This window comes from Xyrauchen texanus, chromosome 23 (genome assembly GCF_025860055.1).
Source record: "Xyrauchen texanus isolate HMW12.3.18 chromosome 23, RBS_HiC_50CHRs, whole genome shotgun sequence".
NCBI classification, from domain to species: domain Eukaryota; kingdom Metazoa; phylum Chordata; class Actinopteri; order Cypriniformes; family Catostomidae; genus Xyrauchen; species Xyrauchen texanus.
The window spans coordinates 17,328,857-17,345,587 of NC_068298.1; the positions used below are offsets into that span (position 1 = coordinate 17,328,857).

At 38.0% G+C, this 16,731-nt stretch overlaps 1 protein-coding gene across 1 annotated transcript; it reads right to left on the reverse strand.

The window, feature by feature from the left end:
• Nucleotides 1-4,710: 4,710 nt before the first annotated feature.
• On the reverse strand, nucleotides 4,711-6,569 carry LOC127663448 (probable G-protein coupled receptor 101). Its single transcript, XM_052155057.1, has 2 exons — nucleotides 6,342-6,569; nucleotides 4,711-6,080 (listed from the first exon to the last, which is right to left on the reverse strand). Exon 2 carries the CDS (start codon nucleotides 5,998-6,000, stop codon nucleotides 4,711-4,713), a length of 1,290 nt encoding a protein of 429 aa, XP_052011017.1. The 5' UTR covers nucleotides 6,001-6,080; nucleotides 6,342-6,569.
• Between the last annotated feature and the right edge of the window lie 10,162 nt (nucleotides 6,570-16,731).

Consider the following 16,731-nt stretch of genomic DNA (forward strand, 5'->3'; position numbering starts at 1 on the left):
TTCAAAGCATTTTTGAGTTTACTCAACTTCAGGCAAATTAGTTTTTACCAATTTAACAATTCCATTTGGATCTCAAGATCCATGAACTTAATACAATAAGTTCAGCAAACTCAAAACGTTTTTTTTTACAGCTGTCCATAATTTTCAGTATTTTTGAAAACAATATAATATATATATTTATATGTAGATCTATATTTCGGCATAGCCTAAGATCATGTATCAACCCTACCAAAATGGTGGTGTAGGATAAAAGTACTTACAACTTTTAGAAGTTGAATCAACTACATAAATAAAGATACTCCATAAAGTGACTTTAAACAAAACTATTGTAAAACTTTTTACAGCAAAACATAATTAAAAACACACAAAGAGCAAAAAACATTATTAATTCAAATCAGATTATTTACAAATTGTTTAAGTTGGAACGCATTGACCAAACGCACATAAATAAATTCAAGAGCAGGGGATTGTGGGTAGTGTCTTCAGCTACAATGCTTCTCCGTTGGGCATGCTCATTAGCAGACACAACAACATGAAGTTCATAGTGCTCAGCCTTACAAAGTTCAATCAGATTTTGACCCATGAATTTTGACTCAAGACCTTTCCAAGACTTTAACAAATGGATAACATCATCAAAGATATGAGTCGAATTCGAAGTTTTAAATTCCCACATATTTCCTGATTTTCTGTGGTAGAGCCTGGCTTTTTAGACTTACAACAGTGAAATTTAAACTTCCATTTCACAGAGGTGTACAAGGTTTCAAATAGGGGTGTGTTGGAGAGTCAGTGATCAAACTGAGCATGCTCAAAAGCCTGTATGTTCTACCATCACCACCAGACTTGATATTGTATGTGTTCACTGTTTCAAAATGTAAGTTGTGTAATTGATTGTTTTAAGTAAACTCACATTTTTCGAAATTAGATTGTTCAATTAACTTTTAAAATTGAGCTTGTCTGACAAAACTGAAGTTGGATTTTTTTTTTACAGTGCTCCCTTAGACCCAGCCATATTTTTCAGTGTCAGGGTATTTAATATTATGCAGAGACCATGTTCAATTTATCTAAAGAGGCACTCTTAAATCGAGCTGACAGTTCTCACTGGTTAAAAGGTAAAAAGGAGAGTTGGAATATCATAATAAAATACACTTTAAATTATTATTATTATTATTTATTTATTATTATTTTTTTTTTTACAGTTTTTACCAATACATGTTACATATTCCCCCTGTATGTATTTCAAAATGACAGGAACATTTTATTAAAATGTGATTTAAAAAAAAAAAATCTGTATAAATGGGATTCATTTAATATCTGTTTTGTAACAGCTTTAAAATTACAATTTTAACAAAATTAACAGTAAAAATAAAGTATTCTTTATTGACAAAAGTAGCATTATTTTCTCTAAATTTACCAAAAACAATTGCTTTAGTTATATGGCAATATATCACTGTCAAATACTTAAAAACTACTGTTAATAATACATTTTAAAAAATTAAAATTGCAAGAAAATATATGACAAAAGGAAGACATACTTAGTAATTTTGCATAATGTAAGCACTACTTTACATACATACACACAGGGTGAACACAGGTTTGACTATCCTATGAGACAGTTACAAACTAAATTTGATCAGATTTGGACTTTCACTACTTATCACTACATTTATATTCATTTAAATATTTGTATTGTTAAATAAGTCCATTTTATGTTATAAAAACATGTGTAAACACATACAAACTTCAATAGAAAAGTTAATAACTGCATTTATGCTTCCTTACATTTATATGACATGTAAATCAAGCATAAATTACCCATTATTATCATTCCAAAATACAATGTATAACGACAATTAAAAAGGATTTGACCTGAATGAACAAAATTAACTTATTGTGTATTGAAAGAATCAAATACAAATTTTACGTAATGTGCAAAATAACGTCAAAATTAAAAACGTTAAAATAATGAACTGAAACACACACCTTTATTGTCGTTTAAGCTAAATTCATTTTGACATAATATCTACATATTTATTGAACCGTACGCGAAAAAAATCGGTTTGCATGTATTTCAGGTTTAGGCCCTACATGCAGCTTCTAATTCGAGGAGTTTCATTTGGACAAGGAACACACTTTTCCTCCATCAACATGTTCGCTGCTGTCCGAGTGGATTCAAAAGCAAGTCATTTCAAGTTCAATCATATCTTCTATTGTTACTTTTGTAATACGGGAACTACACAAATTACATTGAGATGCATTTACATAAATATCGCAAACAGTGGTTAAGGACGGAGGCTCCTTAATGATGGAAGGTGGAAGGAGACTACAGCAAGTTGCAGGTAACCGAAGTAAACTCTTAGTTTAACTTCTGTTTAATTATGATATTTTAGGATATGTAGAATACAAAACGAACAGCAATAGAGCTAAAGAGCGTTTTGTCCATCTACAAGATATTCTTTTTAACTAAACAGCTCCTCGGTGGATCGACAGATGTACAATTTCTACATTATACAGGCATTTTAACATTGAGGAATTTTTGTTTAGTGGAGTTAGCCTGTGATTCTTTAGATAAAATTGCAAAAATTTAGATAAATCATTTAACTGTTCTTATATGCCATTCGTTTTTCTCCCCATTCTAAACTTGCTACAGTCTTCGTTGATGAATTTATATCGCCAGAAGGCATTGTAGAATGAAAAGACTTCTCGTGAACTTGCTGAGATTCTCTTGATTTGTTACTTAAGGTATAGTCTTAGTTGTTTAGGATTGTTCTGTGGTTCAAAAAACCTTGATTTTACATGGAATAATTTGAGTCTCTCCCAAACTTAAACGGATGATTCACTCAAAAATAAAACCTCTCTCATTTACTGACCCTCATGTCATTTCAGATGTGTATCCATATTTCTCCTGTAGCTACACAAGATATTTAGAAGACTATCTCAGCACTGTCAGTCCATACAATGCAAGTGAAAGGATACCAAAATTTGAAACTACAAAAAGCACATAAAGGCAGCATAAAAGTAATCTGTGGTTTAATCCATGTCATAAGAAGTGATATGATGGGTGTGTGTGAGAAACAGATCAATATTTGAGTACTTTTTTAACTAACGCTTCAGAAGATGCATATTTAACCACTGGAGTTGTATAGATTAGTTCACCCAAAAATGAAAATTCTCTCATTTACTCACCCTCATGCCATCCCAGATGTGTATGACTTCCTTTCTGCTGCAGAACACAAATTATGTGATTTTTAAAATAATTTTTCAGCTCTGTTGGTCCATTCAATTCAAGTGAATGATAGTTGATAAAAGTAATCCATTCAACTCAATGTCTTCTGAGGTAATCCAGGATGTTTTGGGTGAGAACTACAGTGTACCTGAGTGAGATCCTTGGCTCATTGACTGCTCTTGGGTGAATCTCACAAAAACCAGCCCAGTTCACATTTCACCCCAAAATAAAAAAAATATATATAGAGAGAGAGAGAGAGAGAGAGAGATTTTGCATAAAGAAAGTGAAGCATGTATGATGCAAGACCTTATTTAACTTGAATTTTTACATTTAAAACACTTTTAATTCCAGAGAACTTTGATTCCAGTTACAATGATTTAGTTGTATAGCAAATTTAATATGTATGCTTAGAAAAATAGACACAAAATCTCTCCACATGTATTCTAAACTGTGAAAATTAAGTTTCAAAACAACATATAGAATGTGTTCTGTCTTTAAATTGTAAACTTTTATAGCAATACATTTCCACTTTTAAATGGATGTACAGAAATACAATTTATTATACACACACTACTATACAATACTATATAGTCAATACTATATACTGTCTCATACAATTATTTTTCCAGCAGATTTCTTAATATTATTCCTGAAATAAATAAAGAATTTAATTGAGAGCTCAATACATTTACACTTACCCACATATTGGCCTCAAATGCTTGTTGGAATGTCAAGAATTTTATAAACTTTTATGGTTGTCTTTAAAGGGATAGTTCAACCAAAAATAAAAATTCTCTCAACATTTACTCACCCTCATGTCATCCCAGATGTGTATGACTTTCTTTCTTCAGCAGAACTCAAACAAATTTTTTTAGAAGAATATTTCACCTCTGTTGGTCCATACAACGCAAGTGAATGGATACCAAATTTGAAGATCCAAAAAGCACATAAAGGCAACATAAAAGTCATCTAGTGGTTAAATCTGTATTACTGTATTTGTATTCTACCGAAGAAAGAAAGTAATATACATCTTGGATGGCACGAGTTTGAGTAAATTATGAGAGAATTTTAATTTTTTGGGTGAATAATTTCTGTAAAAACAGACCTTGTTTCCAGTCTGTTTAACCATTATGACAGCACACAGTAGAATGTAGATTTTTACCACTTTCCCATACAAAGATTAAATATTACCCTTAACTAAAATTAACTTTAATAGTCTATTAATGTTGGCATGCATTTCAATAGTTCCTGACAAAACTGTATACAGGAAACCACCAGGACAATTGTCATTGTTGTTTTTGTGCAACATATATGAATCATACTGTACGTCCATAGCATAACCAACATATTTGAATAAAATTACAGTGTGTTCAGCTATGTATTCAGATTCTGTTAAAAGGCACATTCACTTTAAAAATTGTGCCCATGTGGAAACTGTCTGAAGCCACCAATAAATATTGTATAAACTGTATATCCAATACTGTTTCTCATGGTTGGTTGTCGCTGTGCACAGTGAGCTCCTTCTCTGAGCTCAGACTGATGGAGGTGGTCTCCTTGCGGCTGTCTTTATACCTCCTCTCTGTAGGCGAAGAGGTGGTGGTCCCTTCCTCCCAGGTGCGAAGAGGGCACACACGGGCCACCTGGCTTGACAGATGGGTATGTGCCATGTGTCCATCCGTCACTGTGAAGCAGTTGTCCACAGCGGAGCCTTGACTAATACGGCCCTGTCCGCACAAAGGCCCACAAAGCAGGGCCAGGAACTCCTTGCGTACACTGCGGTGCATGTAGCCGTATATGTAAGGGTGTAAGCAGCACTGCAGGAAGAAGAGAATGAGAGCCATCGAGGCCAACCAGGGAGGCACTGCTGCACTGGAGTTAATGGATATTGTGCTCAGAACACTGTACGGGCCCATGCTGAGCACGTAGGACGCCATGATGACAAACACCACCCGCGCTGCCTTGCAGTGATAGTGAAAGCGTCTGTGGCGTGTCCTGATCGGGTAGGTTGCTGAGAAAGGCCCCACTGGCTGGGGCTGATGCCTTTGGGGACTAGAACAGGGCGCTTGGGAATCTGGTGGCGGGTTTGACTGGATGGGGTGTACAAGAGCGTTTTGTCGTCTCGCCGCCCTAAACACCATCCAGTAGCAGCAAAGCATGATCACAACAGGCAGCCAGAATGAGAGTGCAGACACCACTGCTGAATAGGAATAGCTTGAGGACCACACCACTGTGCAGATGTTGTGGTGGCGGTCAAACTGAATTGCTCCCCATCCGTAAAGCGGCGGTGTGCTCTGAAGCAGGCTGAGAAGCCATGTGAGAGCTATCAGGTTGGTGCCCAGATGGGGTGTCATGCGGGTGGGGTATGACAGCGGGTGGATGATGGCAAGGTAGCGGTCCACGGACACCACGATGATGGTGTTCACACCGGCAAATGCAAACAGGTGCATGAGCACTACAAGAGCCTGGCACAGACGGGCATCCAGCGGCCAGACCTCGGGCACAGTGGCGGCGATGGCAAAGGGCATGACCAGCACCGTCTGCAGTAGGTCAGCCAGAAGCAGATTTAGCACAAAGCGGTTGGCGACATGGAGTAGCTGTGGCTTGCGCTGAAATACCAGCAGCACCACCACATTTCCAAAAAGCGAGGTGCACACGATCACCGAGATGAGCACCATCTTCACCATGCTGTTCAGCTTAGAGGGTGACAGGGGTGCACCAGGATCCCAGGGCACTGTGCTGGTGTTACTGTCCAGTCCAGGAGGTAGAGAGGTGGGCATGGTGACAGAGATAACGCATTAGGAGAATTCGGATATCACCAAACCTAAGGATCTGTCGATTAATCGGTCACTGTTTGCACCTTGAGAGAGGAGGCAACAGATGAGACAAGTGCTCAGTAAGGTCTATCCATGCTGATCATCCCTCTTTAATAAGTGTTCTCTCTTGCCAATTCTGTAATAATATTTAAGCCACAGCTTTGGATGAGCCATTGTGTTCAGAACACCACTGAATACATAGACAACAGATGTTTAGTCAATAGTTAACCGCGCGATAAAAGTGACGCTGATTTCTGTGCAATGCAAATCTCATGCACATATTAACAATGAATGGGGACATTTACCGTGTGACGATCACTGAACACGCAGCATCCCGTCGTTGTCTCTGCTCGAATGGCTGTCGGTTTTCAGTCGTGTGTACTCCGTCTTTTGTGTCCGTCTGATTTCTCTCACCATGGGTAGGGCTACAGTGATGTTCTCCCATTTTCGTCTTCTCTGTGTAATCAATGGCAGCCGCCGCGTCCTTTCAGCTCAGCTCCAGTCTCAGTGTGAGGACCTCCTTCAGAGATGAAGAATCTTCAGTCAGCTAAGCGCTCGCTTCTCATGTCAGAGCTGATGTTCTTTTTATAAACCGCTGTGGATTGCTGTAGCCAGCTTGTGAACACGCGGTCCAAACGATATAGCAATGCCACAGCGGTTACACGAATATCGGAGCCTAGGAGTGCTGTCCGCCTTCACTAAACCATTCTGCTCATAGGACAATAGATAATTGAAACACACTCACCATACGTTTATGTATATGACACACACACACACACACACACACACACACACACACACACACACACACACACACACACACACACACACACACACACATTCTATCCCCTAAACCTAACCCTCACAGAAAACTTTCTGCATTTTTGCATTTTTAAAAAAACATTGTTTAGTATGATTTTTAAGTGATTTGAATTATGGGGACACTGGAAATGTCCTCATATACCACATTTATAGCATAATACCCTTGTAATTACTAGTTTGTAACCTAAAATTATTTCCTCGTAAACCACCCAAACCCTCATTTTTTTTTATTTAAATCTAGACAGGCCCCATTTCCAGCAGCCATCACTCCCAACACCTTATCCTTGAGTAATCATGCTAAATTGCTAAATTGGTACTAGAAAATCACTTGCCATTATATCAAACACAACTGAAAGGTATTTGGTTCATTAAATGAAGCTTAACATTGTCTTTGTGTTTGTTTTTGAGTTGCCACAGTGCAATAGACTGGCATGTCTTAAGGTCAATATTAGGTCAAAAATGGGGAAAAAAGAAACAGCTTTCTCTAGAAACTCATCAGTCAATCATTGTTTTGAGCAATGAAGGCTATACAATGCTTGAAATTGTCCAAAAAAAAAAAAATCATATAAAGGTGTACACTACAGTCTTCAAAGACAAAGGACATCTGGCTCTAACAAGGACAGAAAGAGATGTGGAAGGTCAGATGTACAGCTAAACAAGAGGATAAGTACATCAGAGTCTCTAGATTGAGAAATAGATGCCTCACATGTCCTCAGCTGACAGCTTCATTGAATTCTACCTGCTCAACACCAGTTTAATGTACAACTAAAGAGAAGACTCAGGGGTTCAGGCCTTATGGGAAGAATTGCAAAGAAAAAGCCACTTTTGAAACAGAAAAACAAAAAGAAAAGAAAGAGCATACATACTACTTAATAAGATGCTCTGCTTACTAGTTTAGTTCATACTACTGAAAGTATATATTAATTTAAAATGTAGATATATACATTTTTGCTAAACATTTTAGATAGAGAGGTAGAGGTGATTAAAAATATATTGTTTTAAACATTGTTCAAAAGGACCACAAGTATGATGTAAACACATTTATTGTAAAAAAAAAAAAAAAAAAAAGAAGAAGCCTAAATGGATAGTTCACCAAACATATAAATTCTGTCATAATTTACTCACCTTTATGTGGTTAAAAATACATGCTACTTTATTTCTTCTGTGGGACACAAAAAGAGACATTAGGCAAAAAACTAGCCTCAGACACCATTCACTGCATTGCAAGATCTGTATCCTTTTTCTGATTTTTTTTTTTCATGATTATTCAAAGTCTGCCAGCACACTTTATATCACATTCATCACCATATTTTACCTCGACACTTGATGACTGTGTTCTTCTTTGTGGATGGACTCCAGTACAAAAACAGTAGCAGAACATGAATACCTACTGTAGTATTTTCAGGTTCTGAAAGATTGTTAAATATTGTTGTTTAGCATCATCTAGAGTATTATTTATCTGATGCATTGCATCTGAATTTTTATTTAGTATTTTTTAATAGGATAGTCTGTAATTTCCATCCTCATGTGTCTCAGAGATAATGTTTACATTTGTTTTACTTCTTACAATAGACCTATATTATAAATTAAATATCCATTTCCTTTTCACTTTCTCTAAATTACTCTCTCTGCTATTCTCAGATAGACAGATGTGACCTATGATTTATTGTCTGAATAATGCAAAGAGGATTTTATTAGACATTACATGGAAATTGGTTTTGCAAGATGGCACATTGAATGATGGCTGCATGTTACCTACACTGCAGTTAAGCCTACTAAAGGGGGCCACCTAGTGGCCATAGTCATGCTATATTATAGTGGCTATTTCAGAGATAGTTAAACATAAATCATAATTATTGTTTTAATTCAGATGGTGACAAGCTACAGGTGCTTAAAGGAAATTTTCAACTAAAAATATAAATTCTCGCATAATTCCATCCCAGATGTACATGACTATCTTTCTTCTGCAGAGCACAAATTAAGATTTTTAGAAGGATGTCTCTGCTCCAGTCCCTACTCCAGCTCTCAGTCCATGCAATGCAAGTGAATGGTGCCCAGAACTTTGAATCTCCAAAATTCACATGTTAGCATAAAAGTAATCCATATGACTCCAGTAGTTAAATCCAGATCTTCTGAAGTGATATGATAGGTCTGCGTGTGAGAAACAGATCAATAAGATCAGTAAGTCCTTTTTTATTATACATCTCCACCTTTGACCAGCCCCGAACAGTAGGTGGCATTATGCACTAAGAATGGCGAATCACCAAAACAAAATAAGAAAGTGAAAGTGGAGATTTATAGGAAAAAAGGACTTAGATATTGAACTGTTTCTCACCCACACCCATCATATTGCTTCAGACATTTGATTAAACCACTGGAGTCATATGGATTAAATTTATGCTGCCTTTATGTGCTTTTTGGAGCTTCAAAGTTTTGACCACTTACATTGTATGGACCTACAGAGCTGAGATATTCTTGTAAACATCTTTGTGTCAAGTCATACAAGTAAAAGTCATACACATCTGAGATGACATAAGGGTGAGTAAATTATTAGATAATTTTCATTTTTGGGTGAAATATTCCTTTAATTTCTATCCTGCTCCAAACTGGTATGAATGAAATTTAGATAAGAAAGGGTTTTGATGGCTAACAGAAAAAAAAACCCACCACTCACTGGCCCGTTTTCTCCTCAAAGCCAAGCGAGCATTGTCGGGTTGAGGTGCAGATAGATAAACAGTAGCACGACCAGCACTAGCAATTTAGAAAAGGTCCCATTCACATTCCCAGATCACACAATGCTGTTTGTATGGATGCTCAAACAATTTAGACATGATTACTTATGTTTTCCCTGGAAGGTGATAACTTTGCCACTCTTGGCTGCCATTGTCACAGCCTTGTGGTTCCTATTCATGCGACTGGACCACCGGCACAAAGGAGCAAAGTGCTCGAATGATGACAGTCTTCACTTGGCTAAAGGAAGACATTAATTTACAACTTGTATGTGGCTCTTTCTGAAGATTAACTTATAAGGGCTACCTGCCATGGACCCATTGGCTGTATTCATGAAGCCCGTACAAAGGTCTTTATTATTATTATTATTTTTATTTTTTTGCCAAGGCCACAGCTGCATGAAAGCCAAAACTGAACAGGGGAATGACCACAAAAAACAACAAACCTCAAGTGTGTAAAAATAAAGTGTCTTAGATGTAAGCCTTCTTTCAGGAGATGGTGATTCCGCCATTGCCCATTGACGATCTGCAGTGTGGCTATTAAATACCGCTGGTGTAATTACTTTCAGAGGCATGGCGTTGTGTGCCCATTAAGGGAAAGACAGAATAAAGGAACCAAGTAGACTTCAATTAATTCTCCTTATCTGACAGGCGTCTCTGAAACATGGCCAGTCTAGCAGGAGGTGTCTGACTTGCACTCTGAGCCCCAAACATATAACAGAGAGAACACAAAGACTGTCGATTAGCACAGACAGCTTAAACTGACATATAGACAACAGTCTGTAGTAATACAAATTTAGTAGGGATACATTTTTAGGAATAGTTTCCTTCAATAATAAAGGTTTACATTTTTTCATCAGGTACCTATGCTTCATGTGGTAACATCTAACTTTTTGAAGTAAAGAATATTTATTTTCATAATTAAAGGTGCTGTAAGTGATTTTTTTCATGGAAAGGTATGCAACAAATGTATTCCTACTTCCGTAAAAGATATGAATGAAATCAATGTCCTGAGATATCTCACTGGTCTCTGTGACAGCTGTAGACTTTGAAAACAGCAAAGAAAAATGTGTCCACGAACAGCAGGTATTGACGCGTTTCACCTGTCAATAATTCTGCGCGTTCTCATTTGAAACGGATAATTGAGGCTATGATTCATAATGTTTGCCAGTTGAGAGCACTATTGTGCCACTGTTAAATTTGACAGCCACAGGAACAAACAATGCTGCTCTTTTGCTCGGTTTTGGTCTCAAAATTATCTTTGGAGGGCGGGGCTTTGGAAAGAGGGGTTTGGCTAATTCAACAACTCAATGCTAAAATCGCTTTAATAGAACTCAATCAATCTGACTCAATTTGGTGACACCAACACTGAAATAATTTTAAGGGTATGATCAAGTATATATTACATCCTTAAATTAATAATTGACCCAAAAAATGACAATTCTGTCACAATTTACTTTAGTGGGGGAAAAAAGAAAGGCAATGAAAGAGAATAGTGTCTGCAGGATTTCATTCTGCTTAACAGATTTTCTGCTCCACAAAATAAAGCCATATGGGTTGACAATTATGATTGAATTTTTATTTTTAAAGGAATGCTCCTGGTTTGATACAAGTTAAGCTCAACCAACATAATAAAATAAGCTAAATTTGAGGTTACAGTGAGGCCCTTACAATGGAAGTGAATGGGGCCAATCCATCAAAATTATAGCTACAAGATCTAAACAATATACATGTTAACATAATCGTAATGTGATAAAATGGCTTACTAACCTTTTCTGTGTATAGTTATATCCAATTTTACATCTGCACATGCCATTATGACATAACACCATAAACCCCATAATCCTTGCAAAAATTATGATTTAAACAACTTTATGGTTCAGACATAGGCGGAAATCGCACAGGGGGTCAGGGGGGTCAGGACCCCCCCCATCTGAGGGTTGTCCCCCCTAAAATATCATTAAAATATGTGCATTGTAAATAATATAATGATATATTCTTAAAATAATTGTTTAAGAAATAAAATGATACAAATGCAAATGGGGCAACAACAAAAAACCCCTTGGTGTCCCCTTCAAAAATTGCTCTTGAGAATTGTTATGTTTATTGTCCTCCCCAAAATTTTGATGAAATTTTCGCCCCTGGGTTCAGCTAATACATGAGCTTTATCAGAAAAATTAATGTATAGAATTATAAACTTTACATTTCTGCCTTTAAACCCTCAAAAAATTGGCCGATTCACTTCCATTGAAAGTACCTCATTGTAACACCTTTTTTTGCTTTAAAAGAAGGACTTGGCAGAATACATTTTTGTGGTAATGAAGAGTAAGCCACAAATGCTATCGATTGAGCTTAACTTCTACTGAACCCGAATATACATTTAAACCACTGTAAAAATGACATTTTAATTGCTTCAACATAAAATCAAAGACAGCCGTATTTATCTAGCTTTTTGTATAAATACATTTGATAAGGTCTTTTAAAGGGCTTTGATAATGATGTAGTTGAGAGCACATAAGACACCAGAACACCAAAGGGTTGATCAGCAGGATTAGCGCAGGTCACCCTTCACCCCTATACACATAAAGACTATGGAGAGCTTTGTGCCGGCACTCAGAAGTCCATAAAAGCACCCTTCGCTGTGTCCATCTCTACCTCCTGGAGGGTGTGTGTGACCACCCTGGCCTCAAAGACAACACTGCAAGCCCCTCACACACATATAGGCACACAATAAAACCACAAACCACCAATTTGAACAATAGTCATGGTGTGTGTTTGTGTGTGTTTGTGTGTGTATGTGTGTGTTTGAGAGAGGAAAGAGAGAGAGAGAATGACAGAGTAAGAATGCATGTGTGTGCACATTGAAGTGAAATTACAGCATTATCTCACAGTCATAGCTGAGAAACCAACTGAATAGAGTCTTCAAGACGTCCGGCACTGCAGCACCACGTAGAGAGGACCAGAGGGAGGGCCCAGATGCTTTGCTCGTGCTTACTGAGTGGAAATGCTCTGACAGGTGTGCCATTGTACAAGTTAGGGTGCGAGTGTTAGGAATGATCAGGGGGAGTCCCCGTCTGCTGGCAATGTGTTTATCAGTGATTATTTTTTAAGGGGGTATTCGAACGGGTTCTCTCCTCCTCCTGTCTACTTCCGCCATCCCCTCAGGATCTTGCTGAAAAGAAAAAGCCTCTCTTGCACAGTTGGCTGGACCTCTTGTAATGAGTCAGACAGGCTGCACTAGTTACCATTGAGCCACACAGGCAGGTCAGGGAAAGAGCAGAAGGAAAAAAATTGGGAAATTGTGAGGGAGAGAGAAAAAGAAAGAGAACGAGAGCCCAACAGGACAGAAAGCAGGAAGGATGAATAGTGACCACACTACAGTATCCACTAATGGAATTTGTTTTCACTCAGGCCCCAGGACTTGGCTCTACTGGACGTATTGAGAAGCTGTATTGGTGCTTGGGTAAGTAATTCCTAATTTTACCATAGCACCTATACCTTCACAAGTGTTACCTAGCCAAGATATTTTCCTATTATGCGATTGTCAGGCCTCTGCATAATGATTCAACGATGAACGATTTCTCAGCTATTGCTTTTTTCTTGTTCTAGTAATGCTACTGTAATAGATATTACTGAAAAAGCACTCTTTGAGACCATTGCTAATCATATAACTTAAATGTCAAGGTATTTGAACAACAGCAACAACACCTATCAATAAACAATTAAAGTTGCAATTCTTTACTTGACCACCAGATGGCAGGATGCGCTCGCCGCAGAGCCCAGCTGCTCGCAGCCCCTTGGGGAGTTTAGCGAGCGCACGTGGTGTGACAGCTTCCCTAGGAAGTTTGGGTGACATTTGCTTCACTTAATGACACAAGCTAATTAATCATTAGCGATCCCAGAGGTATTCCTTTTAGAGAGGCTTTGTCGTCTCTGCTCCTAGCAGGAGGCTGCAGCCCCAACATGTTATGTATGCATATGTTTAACAGCCTTGTTCCACGCTAAAGACATTTAAATTTTCTCCTGTTAATGTGTTGAGATTGGACTCCAGGTGCTGTTCTCCACTCCGGACTAAATAAACCATACAATATAACGTGTTTTAGCATATGTCTAAGTGTGCTTTTAAACTTTAAACTATGAGAAGTCCTTAAATTTAACTGGACGTGGTCATTCTATTAATTTGTGAAAGAGCAAAAGCTGAAATTGATGTAGGCCTGATAAGCAACTGAAGCTTAATATAGGCCTGTCACTGATATGCAGGGGAGGGCCAACTGAATAGATGATCAACCAGAATAAGGTTTACTTGACAAAATCTGTTCCCTTACTAAATTTGTAGTTTGTTCTCATTTTCCCGGCCTAAACCATGACAGCGTTTTTGCTTTGTGGGGTTTTTGTTCACATGTTGTCTAAGGTCATGTCCACGTGAATCCATTTAAGTTTGAAACCTCCATTTTCAGTTTCCTAATGTCATAGTTTTCAAAAGTATGCGGGTAGGGAGAGCATTTTCAGTGGAGGAAAACGCTGTTCTAGTGTGGACAAGAGAGTGTAAACATTGAAATTAATGCGTTTTCAGAGGAAGACATAGCCTACATTTGGACGTGGCCTAAATTGAGGCAACAGTTGGGCTCAGGAGTTAAGTAACTTATTTACAATATCTTTTCTCTACTATTTCTGATGCGTCATAAGCAAACTGTCTATAGGGGGTTGTCTGCACTGTAAACCCTAATGTAGTCATTACTGGAACAATCAAGTTGTCTCAATTAAAAAATGTTTAGGCTCATAAGAGCCTTGAACTTTTCAGTCGAACTTTTCAAGTTCCTTGAACTTCTTTTATTATTTAGACCCCTGGACTTAAGATTTTAAGTGCTGAAGGGATAGTTAACCAAAAATGGAAAATTCTGTCCGTTCTGCATGTCGCTGCCCCCTTCAGCATATGGCGGCGCCATTTTGTGGCTCGTTCTGCATAACGCGGCTGATCATTTCAGTTTATCTCTGCCCATTCGGCCCGTTTCGCAGCCGACCCGGTTCTTCCGATGGCAGTCCGCCCCTGATAGGCCCCAAAGTGCATCGGTCCAATGGGAAAATGACCGGTATGCCAGATTACCAATCCAGCCCTACATACAATACCGCCGCTCCCTATAAGCAGACTATGCAGTCTGCGTAGGGCACCAACTCCCTAGGGGGGCACCAGAATGGCCACCGGCTGCCCTTACTTGCACCATATACGTTATTCAAGGACCCAAAAGCATTTGCGGAACACAGATGATTGCTTCGCGCTCATATCAGGCGAATCCCCAGTTTATTTAATGATTGATTTTGAATTAACATAATAATAACATAAGAATTTACATTATAATCTTTATACAAGCTTATATATAAGTGTTTTTGTATGACCTAAATTTGAGTCCACTGAATTAAAATGATTAAAAAACAACAACAACAACAACAACAACACATAAATGGCAAATCTGAGTTAAGTCTACTTGCATCAATTTACCCTAACTTAAATATTTTTGTTTTTTCTACAGTATATGAGCACATTCTATATGAAGTTTTGGAGATGCCATATCTCAATTCAGTTGAGTGAATGGGTTTACTTAATCAGGGTTTTCAATGTCGAGGAAACTCACCTCCTAGGTTACTGTGGCTTTAAAGCATCATTACAAACCCCCTCTTTGCTGCTTTGTTGACCTAGCACAGTGGTTCTCAACCTTTTTGACTCCAAGGCCCCACACTGTCCAGAACAATATTTGAGGACCCCTCTACCGAAACTAGACTGATTAAAACAATTAATCATGGATACGAGTCTGTTTATAATTTGAGGGCATACATCTTAAAGTATTTTTATCATTTTAATTAAGTTGGATTATTTTAATTAATTTAATATTTCTTATTTTAAAGTAATTTTAAGTCATGTTGAGGCCCCCTTGGAAGTGTACTTAGGCCCCCTAGTGTGTCCCGGCACCCTGGTTGAGAACCACTAATCTAGAACACAGACAGGTCACTCAGTCACCATTGTGCTTGGTGTAGTTCTCTGTACACCTGTTCTCTGTGGCCCTCTTTTAGGAGATCATTTTCTGTCTGTCCGTTCAAAACTTCCTGGTTATCAAATCTTTATGTCCTCTCCTCCAGAGGAAAATGTGTTTTCAATATGCCCAATCTGCAAAACTGGTAGATGTGCTCATCAATAAATTCATTTTTGGCTTCGTAAGCAAACCCTCCCACTGATTGTGGCACACTACAGCATGTCCAGCTGTTACTGGCTGCAGAAGAATGCACACAAAACAATTAATCAGTCGAGTACACTTTGTCTACTCTACACTTTTGGCAAAAACTTTATCTTTTGTGGTCCATCTTCAACACGTTGCACATTTTACTTTGACCTTGATTTCACAAACCCACAACACTTAGTTTTAAAAGTTAGTTTTATTGCTCTTTGTCCAGTTACCCATCATGTCTCTTTGTCATTGTACTTTGGTCTACCATTTTGTGAGTGTACTGCTGAAAAGCAGCAGCATGCTTTTTGTGTCTAAAGCTAGCTCTATTACATGTGTGCTGCCATAGAGAAGAATGAATTATTCTCTTTCATAGCCACCTTTCCATTAATATGCAAAGGAGAGCTAGGCCTTCCCCACTCTGCCATGTGCCATTTAACATCGCTTGGATTACAAGGACTTCTTCATATCCACTTAAATCAGGGTAAGATTTCACTCCAGCACAGAGAAAAGGTAATGAAGCTGCTCACCAGCAACACTTTTAGGAAAAACTTTGCCAAATAGGTCCAGCAAAGGGGAATTACATTGTACATAAATTAATCTAACGCAGTGAACCAAAAATAACAACTAGGATCACACAATTTATTGGACATATTGATGTAGGTAATGAACTATTTGGGGGGGGGGGGGGAAATATCCTTTTAATTGGCATTTAATTGTACTATTCCAAAGTCAAAAAGTCAGCACTTCAAAACTCATCTGCACTCAACATTTATGTTTCTTCACGTCTCATTCACAACAATTCTTTTGGCGTAATGGAGCCAAAGCACACCTGGTGCCAAAACCCTGACATGCCCCAAGTACCTGTAAGCCCACCCGTGGTGAGCAAGATGGAGGCATTCAAAGAAATCACCATATTTGAGGACCTG